At 47.7% G+C, this 20,949-nt stretch overlaps 1 protein-coding gene across 3 annotated transcripts in view; it reads left to right on the top strand.

The window, feature by feature from the left end:
• LOC147708497 (serine/arginine-rich splicing factor 7-like) overlaps nt 1-20,949 on the top strand; it is a 352,259-nt gene that overhangs the window by 230,012 nt on the left and 101,298 nt on the right. For all 3 annotated transcript variants that reach the window (XM_086925352.1, XM_086925354.1, XM_086925353.1), the window contains one exon: nt 5,803-5,838. In XM_086925352.1, coding sequence (XP_086781478.1) covers nt 5,803-5,838 — 36 coding nt within the window. The remainder of the gene's footprint in view (nt 1-5,802; nt 5,839-20,949) is intronic.

Below are 20,949 nucleotides of genomic sequence, written 5' to 3' on the forward strand. Positions count from 1 at the left end.
TGCCTCCCTCGATCTGGTTCCGGCGTTGGAACGGCGCCGCTGGGCACCGCTTTCGACGCCGCTTGGAGAGTTTTACTTCAATGAACCGGCCCCATCCTTTGACAACCCTGATTTTCAGGACATGGGTGATGAGGAGTATTGGGAGGGGTCTGAGGACCCTCTGACACGTGAGTGTCAGTCCCAGCAGGACTGGACAGGTGAACTTAGGGATGCCAGTGGTCTGGACACCTCGCCATACACTGGTTTTGTCTCACCTCCTACCGTGGCGACGGAGGAGGGGGCAACCTACAGTGTGGTGTTGACGCGGACGGCCAGGGCCTTGGGCCTTGAGCTCCCCGTCGCGGCCATGAGGACTAACCTCCTCACTGAGGTCCTTAAACCGCAGTCAAGCTCGGCTGAGCCTCTGCTGCCGTTTAATGAGGCCTTGCTTGACATTCTTTTGGGCACTTGGTCCAGGCCCGCTACAGGTCGGCCTGTAGATAGGAACGTGGCCAGACGCCACCGCCCGGCCGGGGCGATCCTTGTTTCCTGTCCACCCATCCCACCCCTGAGAGCCTGGTCATCCAGGCCTCCAACTCCCAGACTGCATTCACGTCGGCTCCGCCCGATCGGGAATCCAAGAGGTATGAGCAATACGGCAAGAAGGTATTCTCTCCCTGAGTTTGGAAATGCGGTCTTACAACACCGCGTGCCTCTTGCGCCGCTACACCCACTCTCTGTGGGACGCGCTCGCGAACGTGCTGCCAGAATGCCCGGCGGAGGTCAAGGCTAACCTCGCCCAAACCCTTGCGGAGGGTCGAGATGCGGCAGTTATTCCATCCGGTGTGGGATGGATACCACCGACTCACTGGGCAGGTCGATGGCAACGACAGTGGCGATTCGTCGCCATGCCTGGTTGAGGTCCGCCAACTTTTCGGCTGATGTCCAGAATACACTCATGGACATGCCGTTTGATGGCCGTCGCCTTTTTGGCGACAAGGCAGACCATGCGCTTGAGCGCTTTAAGGACTCCAGGGCTACAGCCAAGTCCTCGAGCCTCTCGGCCCCGCACCAGCAAACGGGTGCCTTTCGCTCCTTTCGTGGCCAAGGAAGGGGCGCCCCCACACGTAATTTCCAACGCGGTGGCGGCCGTGGAAACCGCTGTGGAGGCAGTCGGGGACAACGGCGAGGGCAGTCCACACCTACCCCTGGAGCATCCGCCTCAAAAACCTCCTAGTCCGTGCTTTCAGGCCCATGTGACGCCAGTGGGGGGCAGGGTTCGCCATCATCTCCTCCACTGGCGCATTGTCACATCAGACAGGTGGGTGCTGCAAATCGTCCGAAGGGGCTACTCCCTCCCTTTCGAGGCTACCCCTCCAGCCATGCCACCGCAATACCACCGCGTGCCGGGGGATCACTTGCGACTTCTGCAGGAGGAAGTTACGGCCCTCTTGGCCAAGGGGCCATCGAGCGCGTTCCTGGGCCAGAAATAGGGTGTGGTTGCTACTCCCACTACTTTCTGGTACCCAAGAAGGGCAGAGGGGGCCTACGCACTATCTTGGATCTACGGAACGTCAACAGCTAACTCCAGAAGGAGAAGTTCAAAATGCTGACACTGGCTCAGGTCTTAGCTGGCCTGGACCCAGGAGACTGGATGGTAGCTTTGGACTTGCAGGACGCTTATTTCCACATCCCCGTCCTGCCGGCCCACCGGCGCTACCTGCGGTTCACGGTAGGCCACGAGCACTTTCAGTTTACCGTGCTCCCCTTCGGCTTTACCAGCGCCCCACGGGTGTTCACGAAGGTGATGGCGGTGGTCGCAGCTCATCTGCGCAGGTTAGGGGTTTCAGTCTTCCCCTACCTCGACGACTGGTTGTTGAAGGCGGGCTCGACCCAGACAGTCATCAGCCACCTCCAGACGACGGCAGACCTCCTGCACCAGCTGGGGTTCTCCATCAATGTGTCACACCTGTGCCCCTCCCAGATGCTCCTCTTCATCGGAGCGGTTCTCGACTCGGCGCAGTTTCGGGTTTATCCTCCCGAACAGCGGGTTCGGGATATTCAGGCTCTGATTCCGATCTTTCAGCCTTTATCCCGAGTCTCGGTCAGGTTGACGCTGCGGCTTCTGGGGCTGATGGCCTCCTGCATCCTTCTGGTGCATCACGCCCGATGGCGGATGCGGGCTCTGCAGTGGGACCTGAAGTTTCAGTGGGCCCAGCATCAGGGCAACCTGTCCGACCATGTCCTGATCTCGGAGGGCACTGCGAGACAGCTGCAGTGGTGGCTCACGGACCGCGATTGGGTCAGCGGCAGATCCCTCTCCCTTCCCCAACCGGAGCACGTAGTTGTGACGGACGCGTCCCTCCAGGGCTGGGGAGGCCACATGGGAGAGGCAGAGATCAGAGGCCTCTGGTCTCCGGCGGAGTCCCAGCTCCATATCAACCTTTTGGAGCTGCGGACCATTCGTCTAGCACTGAAGGCATTCCTCCCCTCTTTCCGGGGGAGTGTAGTGCAGGTGTTCACGGACAACACCACCGCCATGTGGTACTGCAATAAACAGGGCGGGGTGGGGTCGTGGACCCTCTGCCAGGAGGCTCTGCGCCTCTGGCAGTGGCGGGAACATCAGGGCGTGACCCTGGTGGTTCAACACCTGGCAGGTTCTCTAAACACCAGGGCGGACAAACTCAGCCGCCGGTGCATGATGGATCACGAATGGCGTCTGAACTCGGACCGGGCGCAAGGTCTCTTTCTGCAGTGGGGAGAGCCTTGGTTAGATCTATTCGCCACCGAAGAGAACGCGCAATGTCATCAGTTCTGCACGTTGGAATTTTCAAGGCGGCACTCGCTCGGAGACTCTTTTCGTCGCGAGTGGAGTTGCGGTCTGTTGTACGCCTTTCCACCTATACCACTTCTGCCCAGAGTGCTGAAGAAGATCAAACGCGACCGGGCCCAAGTCATCCTTGTGGCTCCAGACTGGGCACGAAGGTACTGGTATCCCGAGCTACTCAGTATGTTAGTCGATCCCCCGGTTTGTCTGCCTCTTCAGGAGGACCTTCTGTCGCAGCAGCAGGGGACGTTCCTCCACCCGAACCTGTCCAGTCTCCACCTCCATGCTCGGAGATTGAGCGGCGACAGTTGAGGCCCTTTGACTTGCCTCCTGAAGTCTGTAATGTCATTCTGGCAGACAGGCGTCCCTCCACAAAGTTGGTATACGTCTGCACGTGGAACTGATTTGTGGCATGGTGCACAGCAAAGGCTGTGGATCCTCTCTCTGCCCCTCTTTCTGAGGTTCTTCTCTTCCTCCTTTCTCCTGCCCAGCAGGGCTCTGCTCTGGGCACTATCAAGGGCTACCTTTCTGCCCTTTCAGCCTTTCTAAGGCTGCCTGATCAACCATCTTTGTTCAAGTCCCCTATTGTAACTTGTTTTCTGAAGGGCATCACACACACGTTTCCACCTGTTCCATTTGTGATGCCTCAGTGGGACTTGAACCTGGCGCTCCCTTTGAGCCACTTCACAACTGTCCTCTCCGCCTTCTTACTCTGAAGACTGCTTTCCTGGTTGCCATCACCTCTGCCAGGCTAGTGAGCGAGCTCCAGGCTCTTTCATCCAAACCTCCTTTCCTTTCTGTCCATCCGGACAAGGTTGTGTTGCGGACTAGACCCTCTTTCCTGCTCAAGGTTGTCAAGGCCTTCCACATCGGGCAGTCTATCACCTTGCCCACCTTCTTTCCGTCTCCGCATCCCTCAAAGGAGGAAGAGCGGCTCCACCGTCTGGACCCAAAACGTGCGCTCTCGTTTTATCTGGATCGCACTCTCCAGTTCCGGGTGGATGACCAACTCTTTGTTGGTTACGTGGGCTCTAAGAAGGGGAAAGAGGTGCACAAGCGGACCATCTCGCGGTGGTTCGTCTTGTGTATCAAGGCTTGTTACTCCTTGGCGAAGAAGGAGCCTCCTGTTGGGCTGAGGGCCCATTCCACTCGGGCCACGGCGGCTACCACTGCCCTGGGCCGGGGAGTCCCCTTGCAGGACATCTGTCAGGCAGCTACGTGGGCATCGCTGCACATGTTTGCAAGACACTACTGCCTGGACAGCCAAGTCCGGAGGGAGGGCTTCTTTGGCCGTTCAGTCCTCCAGGACTTTCTGGTGTGATTATTGGTTCGCAGACCAACCACCGGGGTTGGTATTGCTGGGGTATCTATTCTAAGGTAAGGAATCTAATACTAACCTGTTTCTTTCAGATGAACGAGTTACTTAACTTCGGTAACTATATATCTGTAAGAAACAGAAATTAGTATTAGATTCCTTACCGCCCCACCCATCCTCCCCGTTCTGCGAACCGATATCTAGGGTTAAGGTCATCCCCTTTCAGGGCCCTAGTTTCAATGGCACCAGTGTTGGTTTTTAACATGGCTCTGCATTTCTGGCACGGAAAAGCTGTGTCTAAGAACTGACGTCAGTGCGCGGAGGCAGCGTCTAAGTGCTCCGACGACGTCATCACGGCGCCCACGACGACGGACGCGGAGCCGCAGACTACGCCTACCGACGCGCAAGGGTACTGCTACGCAAAAATTTCCGGATCCAGTCTGACGCCTGGGGATATTGTAAGGTAAGTAATCTAATACTAAATACTGTTTCTTACAGATATACTTTTACCGAAGGTAAGTAACTTGTTCGATAATCCCCGTCCATGTGTCTGTTGACATCTATCTAGTACATATTTGGTCCTGATGAAGGTGGTTGATGTAATATTCACCAAAATGACACTTTCTAGATGCAAGGGAATCCTACCAGAGGCATATACCGGAGAAGAATGGGATGGGAAGCAACTGTGGAAAGGAATTAAACTTTCAGTTGTCTCTGCAAGAATTATATAGGATCCCACACATGTTTTTGAATCCCTTCATAATGTTTGTGTTGTGTGAATGTTGGTGTGATTGTATAGTTTTGAGAGGTGAGAATGCAGGTTTCATGGGTGTTTTGTGGGGTTACAGACATTTTTAAATTGTTTCAAACTTGTATCATGACAAGTTTCATATTAAATTGTAAATACATGAATGTTCATTTACAATGATAAAACGTATATATATATATGAAAAAAGAAAATAAAAAGAATTTTATTAACAAAATACAGTTCTGCGAACTAATCATGTTGTAGGAATGTGATTCGGGGATATGTCCATAAGATGAGCTTTTAGCTATCAGCAAAATAAAGTGGGTTAGTTCAGTGGTTTTCTCTTAGGTTTTACAAACATTTCTACCATTAACTGGAAGGAGGTTGAAAGCACAAAAAATAGTAAAAATAGGCTATGTCCTAGTAAAATGCCACAACTTTGTAGAAAATTCAGTTTTTCTGACAAGTCTGCCTGTTCCTGAAAGCTGAGAAGATGGTGATATCAGCACCACAAACCCTTTGCTTTCTTGTTACCCCAAAAACCCAAAATATTGCTGTATTTTGCCTAATTTCCCAATCCCCTCCAGGGGAATCCTCAAACCCTGGGTACTTTTAGAATCCTCAGCATGTTGGAAGAAAAGGACACCAATTTGGCGTCGATACCCTTTGTGGACAAATAAATATGGGGCCTAAGAGCGAACTACCCCAAATAGCCATAAAAAGAGTAAAGCACTAGGAGGAGACGGGGGTGGGGTGGACGGGCCTGGCAGTTAAAGGGTTAAAAAAAAAATATTTTTTTTGAAGAGGGTTACCTATTTTATAGCTTGTACTCCTATATGCTTGCATACTAATGTCAGGAGTTTAATTAGTTGTGTGGGCTGCAAAACGGAACTAAGAATGTTTTATAACTGCTTTTCCTGTTTTGTTTTCCAGCCTGTCCAAGTCCAGATCAGTTACCCCAAAGAGAAGGTAGGGCCATTGCTTGATATGTGGTAGTGGTGTATTGTAAGATGCTTGGAATGCTTTGCATTATTCTGAGTGAAAATAAAACATTTTAAAGGTAAATTTCAAACCCCTGTTGCTTTGTGCAGTTTTTGCTCAATGTGTTTTGTGGTGTTACTGTTATTTGATGTAGTTATTTTAAAAACTCCAGTTCATTTGTAAAATCATTACTTCTTATTAGCCATGCGTCATTTGTTTATATTGGATTACTTCAGTGGACCATGTCAAAGCAGTTCCGGTAGTCTTTATATGCTTCAGGTCCGATTCACAAATAAAATATTGTTGCACACCTGTGTTTAACTTGGGAGTTTATAAAAAACCCTGTTGGCACAAATGTATTGTAATCACATTTATATCACACTTAGTGGGGCACCAAAAGCCTTATTGGGTATGCAGCACATTACAACATATGGGTTGCATGACTTGTTCCTAGGTTACATAATTGCTGTGGGCCTACGTGGCAAGCCTTTTTGTGTTGTGTGATGGACCAGAACAAAACGGTCATTGTGCCTTGGGTGGTAGAGCTCAGCATTATGATTGAGAAGGAACGAGCTAGAGAATGCTCTCATGTTTGCTGACTGCTAAATGCCCAAGCTGAAAATGAGAAGCAAAAAAAAAAGCTAACTGTGTTATTGTTAAAACTGCGAGATTATCACACCAGGGGAATTTCATCCATGCACCCCTTCTGAGGAGTATTCATATCTCAAAGCATTTATCTGAAGAACTGCTTCCCAAACTTTAGCCACAACGTAATGTTTGAAATGGCAAACTTGTGTGACGCCAACTTCACTTCTTACACCCATTTGCCCAGAAGCTGAAATCATATACCTGACCTTGGCAAATGTACAGCATTTGCTTTTCTGTTTTTGCACATCAGTAGCCTCAGCCTGAGTTTAGATCTGCAGTGTCATGGTCTTATCAGCTGCACAGCTAATCAGTTGCACGACAGTGGTAGTAGTGGTTAAAAAAACTGCTGCCGCCTCCGTCCTTCTGTCGACAAGTCAGGGACCCATGGAACAAGGAAGCACACAGGCTCCCAGACTGCCCTAGCCAAACATGACATTGCTGTTACCAGCATGACAGCAGCATTGTGATTGGTCTGAGCAAAATGGTTCGGCGCTCAGACAGGGAGTGGGAGGCTGTGCATGCTCTCCACCCAGCCTTGCAGTACAGCTCGTTGAAGAACATGCCAAGTGTGCATGACTGTTTGGCCGAGTAAACAGTCATGCACACTTAGAAAATGCCCACCACTTCTCCCACTGTTGTCTGACAGCCCAGCATGCCCCTTAAAAAAAACTGGGTAAGTACTGGAAAAATAAAATGAGAATACCATTGTGTTATTATCATTGTATTTTTCCTGTGGGGCGATGTTCCTCTCCCTTAACGGAGGAGCCACCCCTATTGCACGCACCTCTTTTTTGGGCCAAAGAGGGGGCAAGGCTTCGTAGATCTTTTAGTGTAATTACTTGCAGGTCAGCCCTTTATTTACAAGGTCATTGCAACATGACACCAGCGGATAGGCCCCCTTGTGTTCTAGGTTTGTGCCTGTTCTTGGCACTATCCCAATGAAATCATGTTACAGCAGATTAACCAGTGATCTGTTTAAGCGCCTTCATCTCTACACCTTTGAAGAGAATATTCCCATGATACAAATGTCTAATGGGAAGATGTGAAGGTGTGAAATGTCAGTACGTAATGTGCTATAACATGAATAAATGGGACCAAGCCAGAATTTTCACGACCCACCAAAAACAACTCATGACGACCAGTGGGACACAAACAAAAATTTAGAAAACGCTGACCTACAGGTCAAGTCGTACCTTAGGTTTTATATAGCACATCCACCTGAAATCTACTAAAAAGAAAAAATGAACCTCAACCAGTAACCTTTGAACATTAAATTGCAAGAGATGCTTCATTTGGTTTATGCTCAAGATCTGCAATCCAGAAGATCCAAGAAGAGGATGTTATCCCTTGCCTGCTGTAAATGGCCAGTCAGGGCTTGAGTTTTCTTACGTAAAGATACACCTTCCTACTTCTACAGCTTTCAGGAAGAGCCCTTCCCAGGTTCTCTTTTTCATAATGAATGGTTTATTTGAGAGTATTCAAATGTTTCCACCATTTGATCTTTCATAGAGTCTCCTGCTTGAATATTCCATCCTTAAGCTGAAATTCCATGGTAATCATTGTTAATACTGCAGTGTCCACTCTAAAATAAAGAGCCACGTGTTGTGTAGTCTGTTCACCTCATTTCGGGACCTAGACTCTTGTCGGTGAGGTAAATTGGCACAGAAACTCCAACTCCCCACAGAGGCTGAGCTCCTCAGATTTTGTAACCACATCTTACCGACACAAGCTTAGCTCTTCACTTCATATCTGTGCATTTAGTCCTTTATTTGTGCCCAGCCTATACCTTAGGACTGGCTAACTCCATACACAGAAGGTGAAGAATAAATCTGAAAGAGACATGTTAGTGATAGATTCCTTACCTTAGAATATCCCCAGGCTTCAGACTGGATCCAGAAAGTTTTCGTCAGCACTACCCCTGCGCGTCAGAAGGTGGTGTCGTGCGGCTCCGCGTCCGTCGTAGGCGTAGAGATGACGCCACGGAGACTACTTAGAGGCCAACCATGCTCCCTGACGTCAGTTCTTTCTTTTTCCACACCAGCAAGCCAAATCCGGTTAGAGAACGTACTCTAGTCACTTTTTGGCTGAACTTTTGAGACTTTTTTTCTTCCACTTTTGAGTCATGGATGCCTGGGTTTAAATCCTGCTGGGCCTGTTGCTGTACGATGTCAGGGCCCGACCTCCATGGCGTCTGTCTCTACCGTCTGGGGCGCGACCATGACTCCCGGTCATGTTCCCACTGTCTGGCCATGGCTCCGAAGGCCTTGTAGGAGTGGTGCCGTAAGCTGCTGGAGGCCCGGCAGTTGTCTCCGCGCCGTTCGAGGTCCAGGGGTCGATCGAGGGACCACTCGCGGAGTCAACATCATCGCTCCTCTGGGTCGAAGTCTTCACACTCTGAATCGGGTAAGAGACATCATAAGAAGAAGTTGAAGAAGCGTGTCTGCTCTCCAACGCACCCCCGTCGGTCTCCGGACGTGGGGGCCCCACCACTGTGGCTCCTTTGGAGCCTATGAGTCCCGCCGCCTAACCACCTTATCCGGGTCCGTCGGCGACTCCTGCCCAGATGCAAGATTTTCTTGCAGCGATGGTCCGCCTTTTTAGGCCTCGGGCTCCTGCCGGCGTGCCTTCGGGTCCAGTGGTCCCAGCTGAGGACCCTCTCTTGCTGCAGGGTCCTCCGCCGGCAGCTCCCGGCCCAGCCGCCCGCGGCTCTGCTCCCGGCGCCGCAGTGGGATCCCGGACAATTTTGCTCCTGGTTGGGACCCTAATTTGGACTCTGAGCTGGACCGGCGCCGACCAGCTCCGTTACCGGCGCTGTTTGACCATTTATATTCTCCTGTCCCTCCCCCACTGCCATAGCCTGTTCCACGGGCAGTGGAGGAAGGGGACGACTGGGAGGGGTCTGAGGACCCTCTCACACGGCAGTGTGGATCAGAACAGGAATGGACAGGAGAGTTAGAGGATGCAGGTGGCCTTGACCTCTCCTCTGACCCTGGTTTTCTTTCTCCTCCTGCTGTGGCTATGGAGGAGGGCGCCACATACACTGTGGTGCTCCGTAGAGCAGCTGAGGCCCTTGACCTTGACCTGCCTATGATGACCCTCAAGACTAATCTCCTCAGTGAAGTACTTCAGCCGGCGGCAAACTCTATGGAGCCCCTGCTACCGTTCAATGAGGCGTTAACTGACGTGTTGATGGGCACCCGGTCTAGACCAGCCATGGGGGTTCCTGTGGATAAGGACATAGCCAGGCGTCATCGCTCGGCCCCGGGTGTCCCTGCTTTTCTGTCCACCCACCCAACCCCGGAGAGCCTGGTCATCCAGGCCTTCACTTTCCAAAGCAAATTCCCTACCGCTCAGCTGGATAAGGAATCCAAGTAGCTGTAACAGTTCGGCAAGAAACTGTTTTTATCTGCCAGCTTAGGGCTGCGGTCGGTGAACATCGCATGCCTCTTGGGCCGCTACTCCCACGCTGTGTAGGACACGGTTGCGCAGGTGCTGACTCAGTGTCTGGGGGAGGTTCGGACAGTTCTTTCTCAAGCTGTTGCTGAGGGAAAAGATGCAGCCAAGTTCGCCATCAGGTGTGGACTGGACACCGCGGACTCACTGGGTAGGGAGATTTCCACGACCCTGACCCTCCGTCACCACGCCTGGTTGCGGTCCACTGGTTTTTTTAGGGGATGTTCAAAGTTCTTTTATGGACATGCCCTTTGATGGTACTTGCCTGTTCGGCAATAACGCAGATAGTGCGCTGGAACGTTTGGGCTATGGCCAAGTCCTTAGGACTCTCCACCACGCGCCCGGCCACGTCTGCTTTTTGTTCCTTTTGTGGCCACAGAAAGGGGTGCCCGACACGTTTGTTTAGCCAGAAGCCTACGTAGATCCAACCTCAGCGCTGACATCGTTCCCACCGCGGCGTGACAGGGAGCCAGCGTGCGGGTCAGTCCACCTCCACTCCCTCAGCATCCGCCTCAAAGCCTTCCTAGTCCAAGATTTGGGGCACACCCCACGCCGGTGGGCGGCAGGATTCGCCATCACCTCCCCCACTGGCTTCCTGTTACCTCAGATAGGTGGGTGCTACAGATCGCCCAAAGGGGCTACTCCTTCCCCTTCGAGACTGCCCCTCCAGCCATGCTGGGGGCCATTTTGCTCTTCTCTAGCAGGAAATCATTGAGCACGTTCCTGGGCCAGAAGTAAGACGTGGTTGTTATTCCGACTACTTTCTGGTTCCCAAGAAGGAGAAAGGGGACCTGAGCCCCATCTTGGACCTCAGGAATGTCAACCGCTTCCTCCGGAAGGAAAAGTTCAAGATGTTGACTCAGGTCTTGGCTGCCCTCGACCCTGGAGACTGAATGGCAGAGTTCGACTTGCAGGACACATATTTTCATATCCCCGTCCTGCCGGCCCACCGGCATTACCTGCGGTTCACGGTAGGCCAAGAGCACTTTCAGTTTGCTGTGCTTCCCTTCGACCTTACCAGTGCCCCTCGAGTGTTCACGAAAGTGATGGCGGTGGTTGCAGCTCATCTGCGCAGATCAGGGGTTCCAGTCTTCCCCTATCGCAACGACTGGTTGTTGAAGGCGGGCTAGCCCCAGGCCGTTGTCTCCCACCTCCAGACTACGGTGACCTCCTGCATTTGCTGGGGTTCTCCATCAACATGCCGAAGTCGCACCTGAGTCCCTCTCAGAAGCTCCCCTTCATCAGAGCTGTTCTGGATTCTACGCAGTTTCGGGTTTATCCTCCCGAGCAGCGAGTCTGGGATATTCAGGCTATGATTCCGATCTTTCAGCCTCTATCCCGCGTTTCAGTCAGGATGACCCTCCGGCTCCTGGGCCTAATGGTCTCCTGCATCCTGCTAGTGTCTCATGCCAGATGGCATATGCGGGCTCTGCAGTGGGACCTGAAGTTCCAGTGGGCCCTGCATCAGGGCACCGTGTCCGATCACGTCCAGATCTCGGAGAACACTGCACAGCAGTTGCAGTGGTGGCTCACGAATCGCGATTGGGTCAATGGCAGATACCTCTCCCTTCCCCAACCGGAGCACACAGTGATGGCGAATGCGTCCCTCCTGGGATGGGGTGGCCGCATGGGAGAGGCGGAGATCAGAGACCTCTTGTCTCTGGTGGAGTCCCGCTCCAAATCAACCTTTTGGAGCTTCGGGTGATCCGGCTTGCACTGAAAGCATTCCTTCCCTCTGTCCGGGGAAGTGTAGTGCAAGTGTTCACGGACAACACCACCACCATGTGGTACTGCAATAAACAGGGCTGAGTGGGGTCATGGACCCTATATCAGGAGGCTCTCGCCTCTGGACATGGCTGGAACATCAATGCATTAACTTGGTGGTTCAACACGTGGCAGGTTCTCTGAATGCCAGGGCGGACGAACTCAGCTGCCGGTGCATGATGGATCACGAATGGAGTCTGAACTCGGATGTGGTGCAATGTCTCTTTCAAAAGGAATTATTGATGGGAGGCAGTCGGATCTTCTGTCGCAGCAGCAGGGGACGGTCCTCCACCTGAACCTGTCCAGCCTCCACATCCATGCGTGGAGATTGAGTGGCGACAGTTGACATCTCTCAACCTTCCTCCCGAAGTCTGTGATGTTATTTTGGCAGCCAGGCGCCCCTCCACTACTCAGTCCACGCCTACAGTTGAAACAAGTTTGTGGCATGGCGCACAGCAAAGGCTGTGGATCCCCTTTCTGCCCCTCTTTCCCAGGTCCTTCTGTTCCTTCTCTCTTTGGCCCAGCAGGGCTCTGCTCTGGGCACTATCAAAGGTTCACTTTCGGCCATCTCCACCTTTCTACGGCTTCCAGTTCAGCCTTCTCTTTTTAAGTCCCCGATTGTTCATAGTTTCTTCAAAGGCATTACACACACGTTTCCTCCCATGCCTTCCATAATGCCTCAGTGGGACTTAAATCTTGTCTTAACCTATCTGATGTGCGCTCCCTTTGAGCCCCTTCATAACTGTCCCTTATGTCTTCTAAAGACCGCTTTCCTGGTAGCTATCACCTCTGCCAGAAGAGTCAGTGAGTTCCAGGCTCTTTATTCTAAACCTCCTTTTCTTTTTGTTCATCCAGACAAAGTGGTTTTAAAGACTCGTCCTTCTTTCTTGACAAAGGTTGTCACACCCTTCCACATCAGGCAGACCATTACTTAGCCCACCTTCTTTCCACCTCCGCTTCCTTCAAAATAGGAAGAGAGGCTTCACCGTCTGGACCCAAAACGTGGGCTCTCGTTCTATCTGAAGCGCACACAACAGCTCCAGGTGGATGACCAACTTTTTGTTGGCTACGTGGGCGTCAAAAAAGGTTGGGCCGTGCACACACGAAGCCTCTCTCGGTGGGTCATTCTGTGCATCAAAGCATGTTACTCGTTGGCTAAGAAGGAGCCTCCTGTGGGACTGCATGCCCATTCTGCCAGGGCAGCACCAGCCACTACTGCTTTGGGACACGGCATTCCCTTGCAGGACATCGGTCAGGCAGCTACATGGGCCTTGCTGCACACATTTACCAAGCATTATTGCCTTGACAGTAAGTCCGGAGAGACGGCGTCTTTGGCCATTCTATTCTCTGTGACTTTCTGGTGTAATTCTGTTTGCAGACCCACCTCCGGGGTTGGTATTACTGGGGTATCTATTCCAAGGTAAGGAATCTATCACTAACGTGTCTCTTTCCGATGCAAAAGTTACTACTTGTGTAACAATATATCTGTAAGAGACACTAGTTAGTGATAGATTCCTTACTGCCCACCCATCATCCCCGTTCTGCGAACTGATTTCTAGGGTTAAGGTCATCCCTTTCAGGGCCCTAGTTACAGGGCATCAGTGGTCAGTTTCTTGCATGGCTCTGCATTCCTGGCACGGAACGTATGTACAGAACTGACGTCTGCGCGCATGGGTGGCGCCTAAGTAGTCTCCGTGACATCATCTCGGCACCTACGACGCCAGTGACGGATGCGCAGCCGCCTGACTCCACCTTCCGACTTTACGGATCCAGTCTGACGCCTGGGGATATTCTAAGGTAAGGAATATATCACTAACTAATATCTCTTACAGATCTATTGTTACACAAGTAGTAACTTGTGCTTCTGTATCTATTTTTTTTAAGTTGGCCAAGCCATTAGTTTTCAAGAAGAGCCACATAAAAAATGCATGCTTTGTTTGCACTGCTCAGACTTTGCGTCATTCACTGACATCTCCTCAGCCTTCAACATCTGAAATGTATTTCTACCCGTCAACAACGGCAGGCAAATCTTTATTCACAAACATTTCTGAAGCTCTGATGCTGAAACACTGAAGGACTATGCCTGGACTCCAGTGTCGATCTATGCGGCCCGATATGCGAACTTCCTCAAACACAATTGCAGAATAGCAAAGTCTTGTGTCCAGTACTCTCCTGTGCCCAACCATCCTAAGGTGAACTGCCTGAACATGCGCCTTAAAAAATGTGATTAGCCCCTTTTCAAGGATAGAGTGAAAGTGATGCCTACGGCCACCTAACCAGACCAGCAAACCTTGGAGCTAGACTAACGGACTCCGGCATTGCCTGGATCGGTTGCAGGCTAAGCCCAGCTGTTACAAGCACCTATCCAGGGCACTCCAAGGATTCTTCACTGAGATAGTTCCCCCAACATCCAGACGAACCAGGGAGAACTATGTCAGTGCGATTACCCAAGCATGGTTTTCTACAAACATAAGCGAAGATTAACATTACCACAAACCCACGGCTAACTTATTCCCTTAAGTACAGATGACTACTTTCAGGAGACAATCCGCCTGACTCCCCAACCATACCCAAAACGGTCAGGACACTGAGTTGCCACCCAACTCCTCTCTGTCTGCATATACATCAGGCTAATCCCGGTCAACACACTCACCCACATCACTCCTCCCCTTCAGGTTGTACCCCCTCTATTCAATATGAGCGTCCAATATCAGACTGAAAAAGAAAAACTGACCCAACTCGTACAATATCTACCCACTGACCCTCACCAAAAAGGATCCAAGAACTTTAAACACAGACTTATTAAGGAATTATCAGAGGTGCTCATCTTTGACCTATGCTACTGCAACCTCACAGGCTGTAAAAAAATTGATCTCATATTCTATACAACCTAAACAGAAAAATTAAAAAATCTTTCTCACCAGCATATCCAGAACTTAATTGGTCAAGATTCCATATGTTCTCTAGCTCGCCACATCACCTACATATTACTCCAGGGGTGAGGTTTATATTGCCGTCTAAAAAAATGGGAACATCTTTATTCAAGCAGTTTAACATAACCTAAAAGTTTTTGAACTGCTCTTCCCTGCTCTGAGAGAGAGGGACTTCAACTAATAATTATGAAGCTCCACACTGTGTGAAACATGGTCCTAGAATCAACTATAGTGCACCAAATTATCCAGTATTGGGTTATCTTTCGTAGATTCACATGCCTGAATAATTCCCCGTCCTCTTAGTGGGAGTCATGCACCGTTGCCTCTGGACATCGCGCGAGAGAGTCGCGCCGCCGGACGCTTTGAAGAAGCGAGTGGCGGGAACATGACAAGTGTAGGTAAGGAGGCAGGGGGGCTGGTGGCTATGTGGGAGCGCGGGCAGACTGTTGCCTTTTGTTTAAGTATTGCTGTTAAACAGAGCCCCTTCACGGGCTCTGATTAACAGCAATACTTAAACAAAAGGCCACAGTCAGCCCCGTGCCTTACTAACAAAAGCGTAGTCAGTTTCCAAACACACTGCGTACTTTAGCAAACGCTGTGTTTGGAAACTGTCTCTACGCTTTTGTTAGTAAAGCACAGGCAGACTGTGGCCTTTTGCTGTTAATCGGAGCCTGTGAAGGGGCTCTGATTAACAGCAATACTTAAACAAAAGGCCACAGCGGCTGGGGAAACGAGCGGAACAGAAGCAAAAGGGGCACAAAAGCAAGGAAAAAAACGAGTGGCACAGAGGGCAGAAATTCTGTAAATTGGGATCGCGAGGAGCACTCCGCTGATGTGCCCACATTTATTAGGTGTTCTATTGGTGCTGCGATTATATAGGATAGTCACTCCTAGGATAAATGTTGAGTTATGATGGGTTCTGGTGCCCACCTAATCGCGCACTGTTCACTTGGTGCTCCGCACCTTATTAATATGTGTTTGTATCACCACACTGTAAACCAACTGATTTTCTCATTAGTACATTTGCTTTTAATCATTCATTTTTCATTAGCATTATTTCTTGTTATTCTCATTTTTCATAACAATATGCATTAGTATCTTTTACTTTGCAAATAACGTTTTCTTTTTCAGCATTTTACATGACATGTATAATCAGTCATTCATTGTTGAGCCCAATGCATTTCGGCACCTATGTGGCGCCTTCATCAGGGGTGACTCTGCAAAAAAATAAAATAAAAATATACAATGTGTAAGTGTTTAGCGTTTCATTGGACATGGGGGTTCATGTAAGTGTTTATATGTTTTTCATACCTGTGAACAACAACTATTTTGTGTTGTTATGATAATGCAAATATCCACCTCGACCGCGAGTATTCTGCATAAACAAAATGAGAGCCCATCTTTAGCTAACTGTACATTAGGTGGTATTGACAAAAATTAAGCCTCTCTTAATCTGTTGACATACCTTATTCTTTTAACCAGGAAACTCTGTAACAACAAATGTAAACATCCGTAAAAACCTTTTCTAACTCGCTCGTATAAAAGGCTTAGCTGAAAAATAGTCCGCGCCCTACCTTATCTTCGTTGTTATACTGCCGTCTGAATCTTATCTGTGAAATACTATGTTTTGCCTGTCGCCAATGTTGCACTAGTGGTGAAGTTAAATTTTCATTGCGGATCCGGCTTTTATGTTCCGTTATTCGTATTTTCACTTTGCGTTCTGTTTTGCCAATGTACATCTTGCCGCATGGGCATTTGATTGCGTACACAACATTCTGCGTGTTGCAGTCACTTGTGTGTTTCAAATGTATTGGTTTTCCTGTTGTTGGATGGGTACATGTGTTTACTGTTATTACATTATTGCAATTAGTGCAATTTAGGCATCTGATTGTTCCTTTGTAAGTTGTTGTTAATTTTGGTTGTTGTTTGTGTTTCAGTCTCTCTCTTAGATTTAATCCCCTTGTGTATGCATGTAGAGGAGGTTCTTTGAATATTCCGTTGAAGTCTGGTTCCATTGATAGTAATTCCCATCTTTTGTTGATTATGTTTTTAATTTTTGGAGATTAGGTTGTGTATTTGGTTACAAACACCATTCTTTCTTGTGTTGTTTTTCTTCTGGGTTTCAACAGCTCCACTCTGTCCTTTTTCAGGACCTTATCTAGTTGTTCTTGTTGCACCTCAGTCGGATATCCTCTTTCTTTATACTTTTGCACTTGGTTGGTATGCGTGCTTTGACATGTTCGTGCGTCTGAGCATATACGTTTAATTCGTATAAATTGCGAAACAGGAAGATTCTTGATAAGGCTTTTTGGGTGAAAGCTCGTGTAGCTGAGAGCATTGTTGCGATCTGTGGGTTTTGTGTATAAAGATGTTTCAAATCCACTCTCTGTTTTGGTGATTCTGACGTCTAGGAAGTCAATAACGTCCTTGCTTATCTTGTGCGTGAATTGAATCCTCGCATCAACTTGGTTCAGCGTACTTATAAGTTGTTCTAATGTTTCTTGAGTATCATCCCAAATTAAAAAAATGTCCTCGATAAAACGAAGGTACATTTTCACATGTGACCATTCTCTCAAAGTCATTAGGTTTTGTGCCTCAAATTGGGCCATCAATGTATTCGCGTAGGCAGGGGCCCCTGCAAAGCCCATGGAAGTTCCATTCAATTGTGCATAATATGTGTCCTTCCATGTAAAATAACTATTGTGAAGACATAATTTCAGTAATTGTAACAGAAAAATTTTGTTAGTGGGTAAATCTTCCATTTTGAGCAATGCCCATTCTGCTGATTCCAATCCTGCTTGATGTGGTATGGAGGTATAAAGTGCCACCACATCTATGGTGCACATAATCCAGTGATTTTGAAAACCTTCTTGTGTCCACGTTAATTTATTCAAAAAATCTGTTGTATCCCTAATGTAAGATCCCCATTGCTGGACAAATCTCTGTAGGAAGTGATCAATGTATTGTCCGAGGGGGTCAAATATTGACCCGCACCCCGAGACGATGGGTCTAAACGGTGGGTTTGTTGGGTGTTTATGAATCTTTGGGATCATATATAGTTTCGGTCGTCTGGGATTTTTTTCTGTTAAGTATGCGAGTGTCTGATCATCTATCCATTCATTTGCTATGGCTGATTGTAGAATAGTGTTCAACATTTGTTGGAGCGTTGTTGTGGGATCCGATGGTAGCTGTAGGTAAGTATCCGTATCTGCCACATGTTAATTGATTTTGTGTTCATAAAAGTGCGTGTCCATTATTACTAGGGCACCGCCCTTGTCTGCTGGTTGTATTGTCAATGCTTCGTTGTGTGCCAAATTATTTATGATATTTTGCTCTGCCTTGGTCAAATTGTTGTGGCGAATTTTTTTGTAATTAAGTTCTTGAAGATCTTTTCTCACCATTATTTCAAAAGTGTCTAACCTTTTATGTGACACTGGGGCTTGGTAAACGCTCTTAGGTTTGAATTGTCAAAATCACTGGATTATGTGCACCATAGATGTGGTGGCACTTTATACCACCATACCACCTCAAGCAGGATTGGAATCAGCAGAATGGGCATTGCTCAAAATGGAAGATTTACCCACTAACAAAATTTTTCTGTTACAATTACTGAAATTCTGTCTTCACAATAGTTATTTTACAGGGAAGGACACATATTATGCCCAATTGAATTGAACTTCCATGGGCTTTGCAGGGGCCCCTGCCTACGCGAATACATTCATGGCCCAATTTGAGGCACAAAACCTAATGACTTTGAGAGAATTGTCACATGTGAAAATGTACTGTCGTTTTAACGACGACATTTTTTTAATTTGGGATGATACTCAAGAAACTTTGGAACAACTAATAAGTACGCTGAACCAAGTTGATGCGAGGATTCAATTCACGCACAAGATAAGCAAGGACGTTATTGACTTCCTAGACGTCAGAATCACCAAAACAAAAAGTGGATTTGAAACATCTTTATACACAAAACCCACAGATCGCAACAATGCTCTCAGCTACACGAGCTTTCACCCAAAAAGCCTTATCAAGAATCTTCCTGTTTCACAATTTATACGCATTAAACGTATATGCTCAGACGCACGAACATGTCAAAGCACGCTTACCAACCAAGTGCAAAACTACAAAGAAAGAGGATATCCGACTGAGGTGCTACAAGAACAACTAGATAAGGTCCTGAAAATGGACAGAGTGGAGCTGTTGAAACCCAGAAGAAAAACAACACAAGAAAGAATGGTGTTTGTAACCAAATACACAACCCAATCTCCAAAAATTAAAAACATAATCAACAAAAGATGGGAATTACTATCAATGGAACCAGACTTCAACGGAATATTCAAAGAACCTCCTCTACATGCATACACAAGGGGATTAAATCTAAGAGAGAGACTGAAACACAAACAACAACCAAAATTAACAACAACTTACAAAGGAACAATCAGATGCCTAAATTGCACTAATTGCAATAATGTAATAACAGGAAACACATGTACCCATCCAACAACAGGAAAACCAATACATTTGAAGTACACGAGTGACTGCAACACGCAGAATGTTGTGTATGCAATCAAATGCCCATGCGGCAAGATGTACATTGGCAAAACAGAACGCAAAGTGAAAATACGAATAACGGAACATAAAAGCCGGATCCGCAATGAAAATTTAGCTTCACCACTAGTGCAAGATTGGCGACAGGCAAAACATAGTATTTCACAGATAAGATTCAGACAGCAGTATAACAACGAAGATAAGGTAGGGCGCGGACTCTTTTTCAGCTAAGCCTTTTATACGAGCGAGTTAGAAAAGGTTTTTACGGATGTTTACATTTGTTGTTACAGAGTTTCCTGGTTAAAAGAATAAGGTATGTCAACAGATTAAGAGAGGCTTAATTTTTGTCAATACCACCTAATGTACAGTTAGCTAAAGATGGGCTCTCATTTTTTTTATGCAGAATACTCGCGGTCGAGGTGGATATTTGCATTATCATAACAACACAAAATAGTTGTTGTTCACAGGTATGAAAAACATATAAACACTTACATGAACCCCCATGTCCAATGAAACGCTAAACACTTACACATTGTATTTTTTATTTTATTTTTTTGCAGAGTCACCCCTGATGAAGGCGCCACATAGGTGCCGAAATGCATTGGGCTCAACAAGGAATGACTGATTATACATGTCATGTAAAATGCTGAAAAAGAAAACATGTTATTTGCAAAGTAAAAGATACTAATGCATATTGTTATGAAAAATGACAATAACAAGAAATAATGCTAATGAAAAATGAATGATTAAAAGCAAATGTACTAATGAGAAAATCAGTTGGTTTACAGTGTGGTGATACAAACACATATTAATAAGGTGCGGAGCACCAGGTGAACAGTGCGCGATTAGGTGGGCACCAAAACCCATCATAACTCAACATTTATCCTAGGAGTGACTATCCTATATAATCGCAGCACCAATAGAATACCTAATAAATTTGGGCACATCAGCGGAGTGCTCCTCACGATCCCAATTTACAGAATTTATAATTTAGTCAACCCAGTGAGGAGGCACCCAAACAACTAAGGATGCAGTTCGAAACCATAACAGGATTAACGGACAACAGGGCCAACACATTGGCCTACACAAACGAACAGGCAGATCAAATTTACTCATTAATCAAGGAAGTAAGAAACATGGATGCACATTGGGGTTCAATAAGCCAACAACTTAAACAGCTTGAATACCTAACCCGACGACAACTGAATCAAAGGATGCATGCTTCGACGCTCATACAATACCACAGAGCTAAACGCATTCCAAGAGGCCTTCGATTATCAATAAAACCAATGCTATTTCGTTTCAACCTCAACTCAAGATTCATGGATAAGTGGTATAGCATATTGAACAAATGCTCATTGGACCTTATACTACTTATAATAGAGGAATTAGCCAAAACAATACACGACCTAGAGGATGAGATATATACTCTCAAGACAGAACTGGAGACGAGGATGGAGGTAGACACCTGGAAAATCAGTTTGGAAGGTATCAACTTGAAATTAGAGAAATATGAGAAGGAGTTGCAAGAGGGAAAATGGCGTAAATACAAACGCGATACAATAGATTATAAGCTCAATGAAGTTTATACATGGGCCGACATCTATGCCCGACGTCAATTTGTCCCTAAAAAAACATCACCAACCACACATTCATCCGAAGAAAGTTTGGTAACGGATAAGGAAACATCTATTAGGAGAGGACCAGTCAGAGCAACACAAGAAGGCATTGTATTAACCACCGACAGTAA

This window comes from Lissotriton vulgaris, chromosome 6 (assembly GCF_964263255.1).
Source record: "Lissotriton vulgaris chromosome 6, aLisVul1.2, whole genome shotgun sequence".
In the NCBI taxonomy this organism is placed as follows: Eukaryota; Metazoa; Chordata; class Amphibia; order Caudata; family Salamandridae; genus Lissotriton; species Lissotriton vulgaris.